General features: G+C 38.1%; 1 protein-coding gene across 2 annotated transcripts in view; it reads left to right on the forward strand.

Annotated features, from left to right (window-relative positions):
- Positions 1-16,462, forward strand: part of LOC129954248 (mitogen-activated protein kinase kinase kinase 4) — a 34,543-nt gene that overhangs the window by 16,520 nt on the left and 1,561 nt on the right. For both annotated transcript variants that reach the window (XM_056068028.1, XM_056068029.1), the window contains exons 2-11: positions 896-1,066; positions 1,137-1,614; positions 1,691-1,851; positions 8,280-8,374; positions 8,445-8,715; positions 8,786-8,989; positions 9,055-9,192; positions 14,413-14,941; positions 15,002-15,147; positions 15,219-16,437. In XM_056068028.1, the coding sequence (XP_055924003.1) occupies positions 896-1,066; positions 1,137-1,614; positions 1,691-1,851; positions 8,280-8,374; positions 8,445-8,715; positions 8,786-8,989; positions 9,055-9,192; positions 14,413-14,941; positions 15,002-15,147; positions 15,219-16,437 (3,412 nt within the window). The remainder of the gene's footprint in view (positions 1-895; positions 1,067-1,136; positions 1,615-1,690; positions 1,852-8,279; positions 8,375-8,444; positions 8,716-8,785; positions 8,990-9,054; positions 9,193-14,412; positions 14,942-15,001; positions 15,148-15,218; positions 16,438-16,462) is intronic.

Raw genomic sequence — 16,462 nt, forward strand, 5'->3', positions numbered from 1 at the left:
TGGAGTTTTAAATAGCTAGCAATTTAAAATATTTTTACGTAGCGAAGCACGTACCGGGCAGCTAGTTTTATTTAAAAAAAAAAACTTTTGTAGCGCTCTTATTTTTAACCCGATACTACCGATACTAGAGGTACAGCGTAGATGAGGACGTCCAATAAATTTGGGTGCACAACTATATGACAAGGTTCTTCTTGATAGTAGGTTAATGTCTCCGTTACCAGAAAGTAAAACTCTGCGCATCATACAAAACAGAATTGTTAATTGTTTAAGGCCATTTTATAAACACAACTAATATCTAACAATATCTTACCTTTTCTCAGTTATCTATTTTCAAAACATCGTTCTTATCAACAGTGAGCAACACTCCCGAAATCCCGAATCCAACTAGTTCGGTGTATGTTAATCTTTTTTAGATATTGACCTGAAATTACGACAGACCCCCAAAAAAATCTAAACAAAATTGAAGTAGACACCAACATTAGTCAACATTTTTAGTTGGATCAAAAACCACATGAGATTAAAGGGTTTTGCTCCTAAAAAAAAAGAATGAACATAGATAGATAACTCGATATCTTATCATTTGGCCCTGATATCGACACTAGTTAACGCTTCTCCCAAAGTTTCAAGTGGTTATTCATTAAATATGCATAAAATATTATTGCCTATTAAGCACGCGAGAGCAAATATTCATAACCCAATCATTCAATCTAATCATTTTGTATTAAGAGGTTGCAAGGGCAAGATTTTTTAGTGTGTGGCTTCTTTTTTTTTGTTGAATTTGTATAGAAAAGAAATGAGGAAAAAAAGGTTAGCATATTGTAGAAGGCTAGATTTTTATTTTTATATCAATTTTTCGAATTAATTTAATATTTTTATTTGATTGATTTTATTCAAGCGTGGAAATTCGTGTGAAGTCTTCAGCGAAAAGGATTCCAAAAGTCATTGAGGACGAATTTACATTACATCCAGATGATGTCATCGCAGCGAGATTTGAAGAATATGGAAGTACACCACCTAGAACAAGGATGAATAAAAAAAGTCGCGACTGGGATAGAAAACAAAAGCTGTAAGTACCTAGTTAAAGTGCAATAGCTTTGAATATTTTCATCATCCAAAATATTTTCTTCTTTATACAGCAATGATCCAGTTCAAAAAAGGGGAATGAATCGTCCAGCTAGGTCTCGAGTATTAAGACGTAATACAATGGATTGTGCATTGTTAAATGAAATATTTGTTGATGAAGAAGTCAAGCGCAATGATAAGCGTTCTCAGGCACTGTTGCGAGAAGCCGAAAGAGAATTGAAGACAGCAGCAATAAATCCACAAACCCGAGTGTCCAGCTTCCACGAGATGAATCCTGAGAGTGTTGAAAGCTTAACAGGGAATCCTGCTTGTAGAACTTCTGAAGTGCCAACTTTTATTGAATCCTGTAACCGCTATAGAAGTGTTGTTTCCAGACCTATCGGATGTCGTTCATCTGCTCCCCCCTCAGCTTTTGCCATAAATCTTGGTTTGACTGACAAGGAAACACCAGCATCGCACACGCGTAAAGAATTCCACGAGACTTTTGCGAATTTAATAAAACTTGGCAGCATTGATCGACAAGAAATAAAGGTAAGATAAAAATGGCAGTTAGTAATGCGATTGAAGATAAGAAATAGTTTAAATTGATGTTCCCTTTAATTACTAGCCCACTCAGGAAGAACATACATGGCAGACAGAGGTGAAAGATCTCATTTGGCTTGAACTGCAAGCCTGTCAAGCTGATAGAACTATGGAACAACAGGACAGATTCTTATTATCATCGCGGCAAGGTGTTCCTGATCTTTTAAATGAGATCATAAATTACAAGTAATGCATGTATTTGTTTAACATTCAGTGTGTTTCTTTTGTTTTTTCTTTTCTTGTAAATATTTTATATGAAATGAATGTTTGTAGACTTTCGTAAAGTAGATTTTATGCTATGTCTGTGAAAGCAAGGAAAGCTGAGTTTTAATGATCTCCATGTTTGAGTTAATACTAGTTGTAATTTAAGGCTTCAAATTGCGTATTGCTATCTTCCATTTTAACCCCTAGGTGCTTACGTTTTCCAAAGTATAGTTTACCTCAACTTTGTTTGATTTTGATTGATTTCTTAGTAAAGGGTGAATCAAATACAAGTTTCGTTTCAAAATTTAATAAAATGATCAAAATTTAAATTGTTCCATAATCGTGGCGATCATTTTCATTTCTGTCACTCCAATTTTCCAATACTTTGTTGATGGTGTTGTGCTGTAGCTCACGAATTGCTTGAATAATATTATAAGCCTCAAGTTCTCTAATCATTACCGGATTGTTGGAATACTATCGGTCCTACATGGATCGCCACAAAAAATTTCGAATCGAAATTCCAACGCGGTCAGCCAACACGGCTGATAACACGGTTTGATAATTTAAAGCGCCAAAGATCGATTGTGGAATGAGATGTGTTGGATATCGCACCATCCTGTATAAGTTTTTAAAAAGCATGCCATAATTTCCGTATAAAAATCAATTATCATTAAACTGTCAACCCTTTTAGATGAATTGACTTCACGACAAAAAAATCAGGTTTTCCGAGACCCAGATGATCCAATTTCGCTTCTAAACATTCTCGCTGCCGCCGTTTTAAAAATTGTGTTCGTCAAAAAAGATGATTTTCGCCCAAAATCATTAATCCAATTCAATTCTATACCTGAGTAAATTGTACTTTGTAAGCGAATAATTCGAAAGGTGCAGTATACTCCTCAGGCTTGTACGTGAAATCTTGAACTGTCTCACGTGCTTCTTGCACAACCTTGCAGATGCTTCATTTCGACTTAAACTTATTTAAAAAAAAACGCAACATAGACAGCACTTATTTTGGAAATAAATATTCAAACGACTTTCTACTCGCAGGGGTATATTGTTTTTTTTTGTAGACGTGTGGTTATCAATCTGGGGTGGAATCGGCTAAGGTGATTGTTGACTATCAATTTTTTGATAGTCAAATTGACTATCATTTTCATTCCGTCTGTGTAAGATGATTCAACTCAATTCAATTCGATTGAACAATTTCAGATTCAAATTGTCAAAATTCGTTGTTGCCTTGGTGAAATTTTAAATTGATTCTTATAAAATATCTAAATAAAAGTTTCAAATTGGTTGATTTTGAATAAAAATCTTACTTTTCTTGCTCTTTTTCGAATGTCGTAAGCTTTGTCGGTCACAGGAATGTGTTTTTTAAATGAAACAAAGTGAACTAATAAAATTTTCCAGTCGTTCGTGTAAGCATCTGGTAGCTCTATTTGGAATAAACAAATTTGTTTGAAAACGACTATCACATTTTTTTGTGATAGCTTTTTAGGTATCAATTTGACTATCACCTTATGTAGATCAAATTCGATCATTTTGATTGTCATTTATCAACAATCACCTTTGTGATCATAAAAAGTGATCAAACTAATTTTTGCGTCTGTGTAAGGTGATCACCAAATTTTGTTTAGAATTTGGTATCACTTTAAAAGAAATTCACTGACGTTTGTTACAATTTCAGTGGTTGTATTCAAAAACCGATCTGAAGCTATCCGGATTATTATGTAATTATAAGTTTTGATGTACCAAGTAGCCACGATGATGTCCTGCCTGCACAATAGTCAGCATATAACTTTTCTCGTTTAGCACTCTGTCTCCATACAAAGCTGTCGTGAGCACTCCCGCCATATTTTGCATTTATTGCCAGAATTTTTCTGTTCTCGTTGCAGATCTAGGCAACAAAAATTAATGAATCAAAAAATTGACTTACGATCATAGCGTTTACACTATGTCTTCCTTTTCTATTGGAATACATATGCTCATTTTCCGAAGGGCGGAGAATCATAATATAACTCCCATCAATGCAGCCGATAACTAGGAAGCAAATAATAAAATAAAAAACAAGTAATAAAATTAGTTTATTTTTACTAAAAAACAAAGTCCTATACCTCCAGGAATTTGATATTTTTCGTAGAAGAACATTTTTGTTGCTTCTAAAGGACATTGATTAAATTTGATTGTAAGTGGGCACAATTTCATCTCCATTTGTTTTAAGGTCAAAGAAATAACCTCACAAACAGTACTTTGGCCCATTGGAGCTGACCAGTCAGCGCCAACTTGCCTTTGGTAGCCACCACCTCCAAGAAAATTTAAAGTCACGGCTAATCGAAGAATAGGGGGAATGTGTGTTGACCGCATATATAGCACATATGCGTACTTACTTTGGACTTGGACGATCAAGAATGTTTATTTTATTGCGGAGGTTAATCCTCAAGAGCCGGACATTTCTATTATGATTAATATTTTCATTTTCAGAAAGTAAAATCAAAGGCACAAACACATTCATATTGTCTTGAAATTTCAGCAACTAAAAATAAAATTCAATTTCCAATGAAAGTGACAACTAAAGAGCTGTCACCAGAAAAAGTCACCAAATCGTGATTGTCACCGGTGACTATCACCTTACACAGACTGAATTTGTTGATTGTGACTGTCACCTATCACAAATCACCTTACCCAATTCCACCCCTGGTAATACTTTTTTTGGAGTTGTTATTTTTGACAGGTGTCACTTGATTTATGCTCAGTTAGGCCCAGCTTTTTTAAAATGGATAAATTAACACCTGAACAACGTTTCAGATCGTGAAAATTATGGGCCTCGGTTAAAATTCTAGCCTGCCACGGCAGCCCTTATATTTATAATTAAGCTGAATTCTTGGCCTTAATATTAAATGACATGAGTTTTATTTCTTCTTAAAAGCAACACGACTAAAAAAAAACATGTACTATCTTTTCGTCAAGATTTCAAGAGACAGAAAATTGTCAAACTAACCTTCAAATGCACCCACTAGATAAACAACACCGTATATTGCGGGTCATTAGGATGGGGAAAGAACTTTTGCTCTTAACTCATTAATTTTGTTGGAAATATTTTACCGGACACATTAATGAGGCGTTTTTTTTTAAGGAGTTTGATCAGAGCTCTCCGTCTTATTTATGATCTGTCTCTTTTATATGACACGAAACAATGGCGAAGTCAGCCACACTCAACTTTTTACTCAGTCACTTTATTCAGAGCTCATAGGTTAGGTTAGGTTAAAGTGGCTGTTGGTTGAGATGTCCAACACACTTAGACCAAAGTATGGTCCGTTGTGATAGCACATCAGCTTAACTCGTCGAACAAATTGAAGCTCCGGAGACAAATAATGTCAGATTTTTTCTCTGGTACACAGATGATCGACAATTTACGGCTGTTAGTGAGTTAGTGGAGACAGAGTCTATGTACATTAACGCATCTTGGCTATCCGAGAAGATGCGTGTATCATTAGTTGATATAACGTTTTCTCTAAGCCAGGATAGGACTTCTTTTATAGTCAGTATTTCAGCTTGGAACACCCTACAATGATTGAGTAGACGAAAGGAGAGACTTAAGTTTAGCCTATCTGAGTATGCCTCTACCAATCCTCAGCAGCCGTTTCCGCTTGTATGGGTGGGGAAGGGTTTGTGACTCGGCCCCATCTTTTTTGTAGACCCTCAGCGGTATTTCATCAAACCCGAACCTGATCACACCTTTCGATTGCGCCAGAGGAGAAAGGGACTCTGCATTGATGATAACAATTGCAACCTTGTAGGGTCCTTTTGGATTCTCTAGTTTCGCAACCTTCCAGTTATGAGTAGGAAGGGTTGTATTGAAGAGCCTGATTACTTTTAGGACGTGGTCAGCTTCCTTGAATATGGCCGGAACCGTGATGCGAGCTTGATGTGTCCTTGATGCCAACCGCCATCTTTTGTGATGGGCGGTGGTCCCGAATTGTCAGAGATGATCTCTACAAAACTAAAGGCCAGCTGTCCTTTGGCCAATATCCAGTTCTGGGTAGAGATCGTGCCATCTACGTCGCTTCTGTCGATAATTGCGACTACCATTTTGTCCTTTAAAACGTCACTGAAGGAAATTTTTGCCTTACAAGGATCGAGAAAAGTGCTGGTGTTTAGCACTTTGGGGCGTTTGGGTAGTGAAACACTACCCTCCATAGACCTTTGTTGTTCGACGTTTAGTCTTGGCTGGTCTTTACCTTAGTTTTGGCCAAGAAGCTCTTGTCCCATTTTATTTTGGCGTCGTGCTAAGAGTTTCCTCCTGCGCCTAGTTGTTCACCAAACGTCTGGAGAATCCTCTTAGCACTACGCATGTCCTTGTAGTAGGCCTTGGAGGGTCTGAGCTTTCGCCCATCTCCCCTAGGACCTACTTTAGGATTCTTGGCTTTGGTGGTAGAATGACCTGGCACCGCAGCCCTACTACCTCCGACTCGCGGTGTTGATGTGTTGAGAGGTCTACACTTTGTGGTAGTAGTGGAGCCGTTCTTCACAACTGCCTCACTACAAGAAGAAGGTAATTTTACCAGATTATCCGATATTCTACTGGCGACAACAGGGCTGTGAGTGTCCATAGCCATGTCAGCACCAGTGGAGAGGGATGAGCAGCAGACAACTTTACCGTCGTACTGCTGGCCGGTTCGGTCTTTGAATTTTGTTTTGTTTGTTTTGTTTTAAAGTAGTTCATATGAATCCCACGAGTAGCGGATAAGGGGTGTCCATCTATACAGAGATCCGTGTATACAGATAAGGCTGGTTAATCCGGATACTCCGTTAGCAAATGAGTTAGTTTTTTAATTGGGCCCTCAGCCAGGCTGATCATAGGCATGGGTCGTGTTCGACGCTCGAGTAAAGGAAAATAAAGAGCGCTCAAAGCTAATTCTAACATTTTATAACTGGCCAAGGCAGGAAATTTGAAAAAGAAGATAATCACACCTTCCTTTTCTTGTTAGTCTCCGCAACTATGGCAATGAGTAGTACCGGCTAGTGTCCCGTAGATAATGCTGTCGTCCTTGCTATATCAGGACTTGCAAGCTACGCCAAATCTTCAGCTCTAAATGTGGTTGAGTTCTTTCAGAAAAATTTAGAAGATTTGGAGTTTTATAACGCCAAGAGGAATATTAAACCATAGTAAGGGCTTTTTTCTGCTAAAAAATCCAAATATTTGAGTATAATTGATTTGCTTTCTTACAAGTCTACTCGAAATGTTTAAGTTGGATTTTTCGTTGAATTCGGTCATAATGATACTAGTTGATTTAAATGACTCGATATTACTCTTTCTCACAACACGCGTAGAAGTTTTTCGGAGAGGGGGCTTTAGAAGTGTATTTTTTACTTTTAACTGAGGGTCGGCTACAAATGAAATGTATGCACATATTTTAAATAAGCAGCTCTTACGATTTCCAAAATCGCGTAAGATCTTTCCTTCCACAATAAAAGTTATTTCCGACATTGTGACGAAGTCAAAACCAGGCAACAAGGAGCAGGCAAACTCACCAACAATCACTGCTTTGTCAAATATACGATAGCTAATAAATAGCAAAATTCACAAAAGGTGGCTTCATGACCCATCCTTACTTTTTAGTACTATCATTTTTCTTTATGGTAGGTTTCGGCATTCACAGAGAAAGTTAAAGGTGCGTTCTTTCGTGTCTGCGTATTTGCATGCTCTACATAAATCAGATGAAAGCTTTAGCACATACGGTTCGTTTGGTTACCCGCTCAATCGAGAGAAATAATTGTATCTTACTTGTTTATTGTAAAAACTATCTTGTTTTTGCTTTTGAAATATTCGGCTATAGAATAATCAAAACCCAAGCTTCGAGAGCCACCTTCTGTTGCTTGCAGTTTCAAAGAAACTTGATAGACCTTAATGTAAAGTCTCTAGATTTGAAGACCCTTGACAGGCTTTTGTATACCCTGTTAGATTTGGGTAGATAAGTGCGCATTTCTTTTTATATGTTCTTATCTGTGGCTTCTAATTACTCCTTGATTTTGATTGTATCACCAACTAAGAAGGGCCTATAGTAAGTTAAGCCCTTCTTAGTTGGTTGACCTCACAGACTCCATGAGATTGAATACAGATTTCTGGAATTCTATTATTGGTCGTAATAAGAAATCGCTAGCGAACTTTTCTATGTTGAAACCTTTGCACATGAATGAATTATTTTCTTTTGCCGCGTTGTTTGATATAATTTAATAATCTAATTGTATTTTTGATGTGTGCTTTAGTTCCTTCAGCATTGAGCATCTTTAGCTTTAACTACAATTTATATTTATTTGTATGCACTACAATTTATATAAATCGTTGCATGTTTTTGTTGTTCTTCAAAAAACGTTTAAAACTAATTCTTTTATTTTTCAAACACTCGTTTTAGATTTCGACCTGTATACGAAAGAGAGATAAGTGCCGTCAGTACTGATAGCGGACTTAGTAGTGGATCGGGAAGCGAACCTACCTGTAAGCTTGATTGTGAGTTTAAAAAAATTATTTAAAACTTTTTCTTTTCAAACTAAATTATTCCTCCGTTTTCTTTTTGAAGGTCCATCTCTAAAATGTTGCCACGGTTGCATGTCGCTCTATTGTAGAGATTGTGCTGAACAACAAAGAACTGCATTAAAAGAAGTCGAAGAACTTCTGACACGCCTTGAAGCTGCCGAAGCGCTATATCCATCATCCCAAGCTATGGGAAGTTTTCATCCAAATTATAAAAGCGAGAGTTTTGTTGGTAAAATAAAAGCTATGTGCTTATGGTATAATATAACTCGTCAAACACGTCTTAAACTTATGCTTTTGGGTAAAATATTTACAAGGTAAGTTCCATACTAATTTTTTGAAAAACTGAATTAAACTTGATAAGCTTATTTTTGTTTGTTTTGGTAGATTACAAGGTGAAAAATTTAGTTGGCCTATAAAAACATCAACAACAGATAGCTCATCATCGTCTTCGGGCTTAGAAAACGATGATTCAGCTATATACTCGACGACTGATTCAAAAAATTCAACCAAAGAATTTCAACAACGATTGCCTAAAGTTCAGTTCCAATTAGATGATAAAAGTTACACAACTCCTTCAAGCAGTAATGAGTAATACATCGCGCACCCAAGAAAATATTTAAATAAATAATTTCACTCTAATTTTATTGTTTCAGTTCTAATTCGACAGATGCAAGTCAACGATCCGAGTTTCAGGAGTTCTCAGCTCATATAAATACATTTAATATCTTCAATGTTGAACCTCTAATGAATGTATACGATGACAACGGGAAAAATTCCACATCATTTTATAGGTAAGATAATCAACATTGATAAATGGATCTAAATAACAAAGAAGATGTGTTCTTTTGTTTCTGTAAGCCCCAAATCAGGTCAGGGTGGACTTCCTGTGTCCTCACGCTGAAATCTTTTTAACTGGTCACTATGCTTCTTCGGTAGTGACGTAGACTGCAGTGCAGATATGATTTCTAGTATGATTCATATGGAAATCCAAACCAGGAAGGACCAAATTTTTGCATGACCAAAAATTACGGCGAAATGTACTGCAATGTCGCAAAGGCAGTAAGAATTTTTGGTCATTCGTAAAAAACATTAGGAATTCTTCCTCTTCCTTCGTTCCTACGCTTGTTGTAAAGCTAACTTGTTTGCAAGGCCGTTCGCCGAAAATTCTAACTTACCATGTAGTGTCATGACTCCCCCAGTTCTTGAACGTGTAAATGATTCTATGGAGCAAATCTTTTATCGTACTCGAACTGTGACGAGAGTTCTCAAAGATTTCAACATTCATAAATCCGCTGGTCCGGATGGTATCTCGGCTAATATTGTGAAGAGGTGTCTAATACGCTGGTAAAATCACTGCGTAAGCTTTTCCATCTATCCTATTCTTCTGGGATCGGTCCGAGTAGTTGGAAAACTGCATACAGCCTATTCCCAAAAAATTCGAATCTTCTTCTCCCGCAATATTATCGACCGATAGCACTAACGTCCCTTCTTCCTAAGGTAATGGAAACGCTAATTATCTATCAGCTTATGAAATATCTTGAGGAACGGAAGCTTCTTAATGAACGGCAATACGGCTTTCGTAGCAATAAGATTATTGCATTTGATGTTTCAATGACATTTGATAAAGTCTGGCATCATGCGCTCTTATCGATAATGTGTGATTTTGGTATTGACGAATCTCTTCTTTGTTGGATTAGAACTGCTCAATACAAGCTGTTTTGGACAGATTTAAATCTGAAACCCATAAAATAAATCCGATTTGTCTATGACCCTTTTCCTCATTTTTATAAATGATCTGTCGGTTACTTCTAATCTAATACATTGTTTCGCTGACGATAGTACTCTTAGCTTTTCATATTCGTTTCCAGACTCACAACCCTCTTCTTCGGATGTGGAACTGCAACGGCTGAATATGATAAGCTCATTAAATTCCGACCTACACAGCATTGTACAATAGGGAATCAAAAACCGTGTGAAATTGTATCGCTTGTATTGTTTTAGCTAGATATACATCATCGAAACTGAAAATCTCGACATCCTCGGAATGTGCATCATCAACCACCTTCTGTGGAGCGATAACATACGCGATGTCGCCAAATGCCGCAAGATGTCCATTTGAAATAAGTATCTCGGTTCAGGTTGTCGTTCCTGGGTGGTTATTGTTCTAATCAGTGGTTAAGGGTAGCTGGTGATTTTTTTTATAGGTTTTTTTTTGTAGTTGTGCATGGAACTGATTGAGCGAGAAGGTCCAGTGCCTATCCTGAGTATATTTCTTTTGAATACTTGGAGTTTTTCCATAGCAGTCTTCGATATGGAAAAAAGTACCGGAAATCTGTAGCTGATGGTTGGCCTCAGTAGCTTCCGATTTGAAGGTGTTGATTCGGGTTCCCCATTTATGGTTATACTCGTAGAGTCTATTGGTTTGGGCTTCAAATTTTCTGGCCGTTTCCTGACGATTTTGATAATGCATATGTGAGTCATCTGTAAAGAGATTATTCTCTTTGTTGGTTGGCACGGGTTGGTCAGATGTCATCATTCTTTAGATTGTAGAGAAAGAGTCCGAGCTTTGATTTGATTGGGCAACACCAGCCTTGATGTTTCTCACTGTTGATTTGCATTTGTCTATTTCCACGAAAAATTTACTAAGAGAAAGAAAAAATAGAAAATATTTGCGAGTGATTCGGAGCTTATGGATGAGGGCTTCTAACCAAAAACTTTCGAATGCTTTCCTCACATCCAACTATGACTCGGTGGTTATTGAGAGCTTTTGTGTGTCGAAATAAATTTTCAGTAATGAATGCAGTTTAGAGTGTGTCCTTCACGCAATTCATTTAGGAGATAATGTTGTGCTAGCTGCAGTACTTCTTCGGTCTTCTGATGATTACTTCTTTGAGAATCTTGCTTTTTTTTTAATAAGAAGCACACAATCAAGGGTTTACTACCCTTATTAAGCAGAGGTACAGTGTGAGCACGAGGAAGAGGAGAGAGGGTTTAAAAGGAGATGTCTGTGCACATTGGTTTTGAATTCCTGAATATTGCAATGACTAGGAAAGACAAAGTGTGGTAGGGCATTCCACATTCGCGTAGTACGGCTAAAGAACGAATCTCTGTATTTGACAGTACGCCAGAAGTTGGGCTCGAGGGTATACTGATGACTATTCCTAGAAGCGCGAGTGTTACGGTTGAACTGTTTAAGGGGAGGAATGTAACTGGCTATTTTGATGTTGTTGAGGAGTGAAATTAGCTTGTAGTAAGTAGCAAACGATGTTGGTAGCGCCTTTCCTGGGGTTTGCCAAGTCTTCCACTTTTATGAAAAAAAGAGTTGTTGCTTCAATTGCTTATGATAATTGCCAAAACTATCGACGATAGCTAACTTCATCGTTTTTAACATGCTGATGGTATCTGCTATCTCCTCTAGATCATCATGTAGGCAGAATTTTTCAGATGTTCATTGGATCATCAGCTAGTCAAGTGGCATTAAACTACACTTCAGGAAAGTCTGTTCAGTAAGCTCGATAGATGTTTCCACTTCGTTCCGAAAGCCCGGATCTGTTGAAGGCGCAGGAGTAAAACTCTGCTCGAAGTAGCAAATGATTCCAATGATAGTTGATTGCCTTGAAGGCGCTTGATACTAGTTTGATTCCTTACAAATTCGGAATATAATGTTAACACATTCAAGTTCAATTTTTTACCGCCTGGTATTCTTGATTCACTGTGTTGAGTTCCCTCTAGTGAATTCTTTGCGAACGTTTCTTTAACATTTGTCGGTGCGAATAAAGTTCTGGAGATGTTTGTATCTACTCTTAGCTTTCTTAAAGTACCTTTTCGTAGTGAAGTGCGTTGCCGAATGATCGACAGTATCATCAATTTCATCATTTTGGGGGTTTTTATTGGCAGGTGGAACTGAAGAAAATAAATGAGGGAAATCGAAAAAGGTTCAAGTAAGCCAAAAATTACGACAAAAAGTTCTGCAATGTCCAAATGTCAGTAAAAATTCTTCCTCGTTCTCTGTCACTTTTTCTGTATTGAATAAGCTAACTTTTTGAAAGGCACAAGTTCCACATTTCCTGAATAGGCATGGCTCCCCCGCATTTTGAGAGAATTGATGATTCAATAGGACTAGTCCTTTTTGGTACTCGTAGTGTGAAGAGAGGTTAGTACTGAAAGGTCACAAATTTGCTGGCCCAAGTGACGTCTCCGCTTTTATGTGTTCTCCATTGCCGGCAAAACCAATGCGTAAGCTTATTTTTGTATTTTACTTTTCGAGTTTCGTTCCGAGTAGTTGGAAAACAGAATTTGTTCAGCCAATCCCCCCAAAGTGTTGAATGTTCTTCCCGTCTTTTCAGAGTCATGTACACGAAGAATAATTAACAGCTATTGAAATATCACCGCTGTAACTAATCTTTGTAGATTTTGAGAAGGCGTTTGATCGGTTCAATGCATCTGGAGATCGCTTATTGCGCGAGGAATCCATGAGAAAATTGTCGATGTTATTAAAGAACCGTACAACAACGCAAGGTGTTTCATGTTGCACAATGGACTGCTTTCCAACTAATTCGATGTGCGTCAAGCAGTGAGACAAGGAGATGTCTTGTCACCAATTCTGTTTTTGGTGGCGATTGACGATGTGATGACTGCCACGGTGGGTACAAATGAAAAACACGGTATCCAATTTAGTCTGCTTGACAAGCTTAGCCACTTAGATTATATATGTCTCACGGCAAACAACACGACAGGCTTAAATCAGATGTGTTATTCGATGCAATTGAATAGAAAGGTGGCTGGCTAAAGGGTTAACACAAATAAGACCAAAGTAATGACCACGGGCCAAAGCACACAAGTTATTCTAAGGCAGGGGACCATAGAGGAGGTCGAGCAGTTTAAATATCTGGGAAGTTTTATAGCTCTCGATGGCGGAACGGACCTGGTTAACAGTAGAATAAACAAACCCCGTAGTGCATTTGGCATTCTTTCTCCTGTATGGAACTCTAGCAAAATATCGCTACGCACCAAGTTGAAACTCTTCGAATCCAACGTCAAATCAATGCTGGTATATGCTTCTGAAACATGGAAACGCTCTGCCAACATCTCGAGCAGACTATAAGCTTTCGTTAACCGTTGTCTGCGCTCTATTCTGAAGATCCGGTGGCCGCAAACCAAACGTTGAGCTGTGAAATATTACCGGACAGACAAAATTGGACGTGGACATCATGCAACGGAAATGGCGTTGGTGAGGCAGGCCATACACTGAGGAATCCTGACGACTATATAGCAAAACAATCCGTCCAATAGAATCCACAGGGTAATAGACAAGTTGGAAGACCAAAGACAACTTTGAGGTCATCAGTTTTGAAGGAGGCTCGGTCTCAAAATATTCAATCGTGGCCACAGCTTAGGTCAGTTGCGGTGAATCGGGATAGGTGAAAGGATCTTGTTGCTGCCCTATGCTCCAGGAGTAGTTAAAGCACTGCTGTACTTGCAGCCGGACAACATATATAAAAAAAAGCTTCTTAATGACTTCGTTTTGTCCTCGACCCTCTTCCTCATTTGTATTTAATCTAATTAATTGCTTCCGCTACGATAGTATTTTCGGCCTTTTATATTCGTTTCCAGGCTCCTTTACTGATGTATAGATTACAAACTGCGTGGAACCAAATGCTTTAAAAACCCAATGCGGTCTTACATCGCTAAAGCTAGATATAGTGCACTTGCTACTATCTTTCCATGATAAAAAGTTAACAGTAATACTCGAGCTTAAAGGAATGGCTATCAGCAAGCCAAAATTGGGGGCGTATTATAAAGTACAGAGATTCGTCCTTTAGCTGTCTTTCCCTGTCATTGCAATGTTCAAGAACTGAACACCAATCTACACCGACACCTTCTTTCCAACCCCTCCCTTTTAAAATACTCACATTGTGTTTTTAGCATATTGAAATAACACAAACCCCTTTTAAGTCTTGACTAATCATAAAACAGTACTGAATTTACTCTTTTTATTTTTATTCTTGCAGAAAATTTATTGAAAACGTACTTAAATCGAAAGGCTTAGCGAAATCCCTATCATTCCTGCAGCGTCTGCATAGTTTAGTTCTGCATAAGGCGCAAATATCTCTTGAAAAAATCGGCACCGAAGATGATGATTTCGAAATTGATCTTCACGAAAAGGATTTACCCCGTCTAGACCCTGTGATAAGCAAAGAACAAATTGAAGAACTACGCCGCTACGGATACTGGAGCCCCGAATCAAAATCAATTGGATTACCTTCGTACATTCCTACATTTGTTTTTCTTAGTATTATTCCTTTGCAATTTATGCATGAATTTTTACGGATGCGTCTCGAGACACGTCCTCAAAAACCTAATCCTCTTAGTTTAAAACAACTAATGAAAGAACTTCGTGAAGGTTTAACTCTGGCCCTAACACATCGTGAGAATTACCATAGGCACATAAGTACGGCATTGCAGGATAACGAAGAGGAACTGGAGAAGTATTTGAAAATTCTAGATCAATTCGATTCAACTGTGAAAACTACTTTTGGCGTGAGTGTAACATTTTTTACTTCAAAGATATATTTTAATTTGCTTTTTTCGTATCTGAAGGTGTACCTAGATTATGTTGACCAAATGGTATTAGAAGCAACATCGGAGAACAATCAAAAGTCAGCTTTGGAAAAGGAATGGATGTTCACTAAACTTGTAAGTCCAATGATCCATGGGATGCATACGTTGGCAACAACAAAATTTTGGTGAGAAATCTAAAACCACCATTTTCATTTTCATTCTAATTCATCAATTTCTCGTCGTCTGGTATTTTCAGTGTGGTTATTCGAAAACTTCTTCACAAAATCAGCGAACGCATAGTGAATCAAACGCGTGAAATCAATATTCGAATCGAATGTACAAATTCCCAACCGGAAGACCGTAAGAAAGAGCTTCTGTTCATAATTTGCCGTGACACCCAAGGCTTCTTCACTTTGGAACGAGAAAGTTCCCTTATGGTCTTGGTTTTTGCCAAAATGTTCTGCCGTGACGTCGAGCATACGGACTTCCATCGCGAACACTACGATGAATACCTTAATAGAAGTAAATTAAACAACTTCTCTTGTCCTCAAGTGAAGAAAGAATTCAAAATGGTTCAAAAAGATGTTCTCGATGTGCGAAATAAGCTTAAACAAATGATTGAAAATGTTCAAGCACAATGTTGTGTTAGGAATATAAAGGAACTAGACGAACAAGATCGTCAGGCTGTGTTCTCGGGTTATCGGGAAATTCTCCATCAGGGCTTTAAATTCGGATTTGAATATAATAAGGCTGTCATTCGGTTGTTCGAACAGAAGATAATGCAGAATCGTGATGTGACGTGTGACAAAGATCTTGCCCTGGGGATTGTTGCATTCTCCAAAATGTGGATGCAATTTGTGACGGAGCGTTGTGAACGAGGACGAGGTGTTCGTCCCCGATGGGCGTCACAGGGCCTGGAGTTTCTTATATTGGCGTGTGATCCTCAGATAACGCGATTCCTCGACGATCATCAGTTTGAGGATTTAAAAACTAAAATGGACCGTTGTATATCGCATGTCATCGGAATCAACTCGGAACCTGAAAAGACAAAGAAAAAAGCTAGTCCTCGCACCCGGAAGACATCATCGCCGGCAACTAGTCGATCTCGCACACCAACCCGGTCTCCGATGTCAGCTGGAGTTGTAGTTGATCATTCATCCCAAAAATTCCTGCATCCACAGTTGAGTTTGAAGGAGGAGCCATCATCTCCATCGGATTACAGTTCCCTTGATACACCCGATTGTGACTCAACAAAACTGAACACCTTAAGACTGATTGTTCCGAGTAAAGTAGGACTAGATAGTATTGTATTGCGGCAAATAAGGGTGCGAGACGCTGTCAATCGACTGGACATGGAAATCGAGAATGGACTTCGGGCGAAAAATCTTATCGGTCAGGTTAAGGCTTTGAATAATTCTGAAAATATTCATATTCGAGCTAAGACTGTTAATTTCCAATGGCATCGAGGAATTAAGGTAAGTTCAGATGGTAACAAGTTAA

Source organism: Eupeodes corollae, chromosome 1 (assembly GCF_945859685.1).
Source record: "Eupeodes corollae chromosome 1, idEupCoro1.1, whole genome shotgun sequence".
Classification (NCBI taxonomy): domain Eukaryota; kingdom Metazoa; phylum Arthropoda; class Insecta; order Diptera; family Syrphidae; genus Eupeodes; species Eupeodes corollae.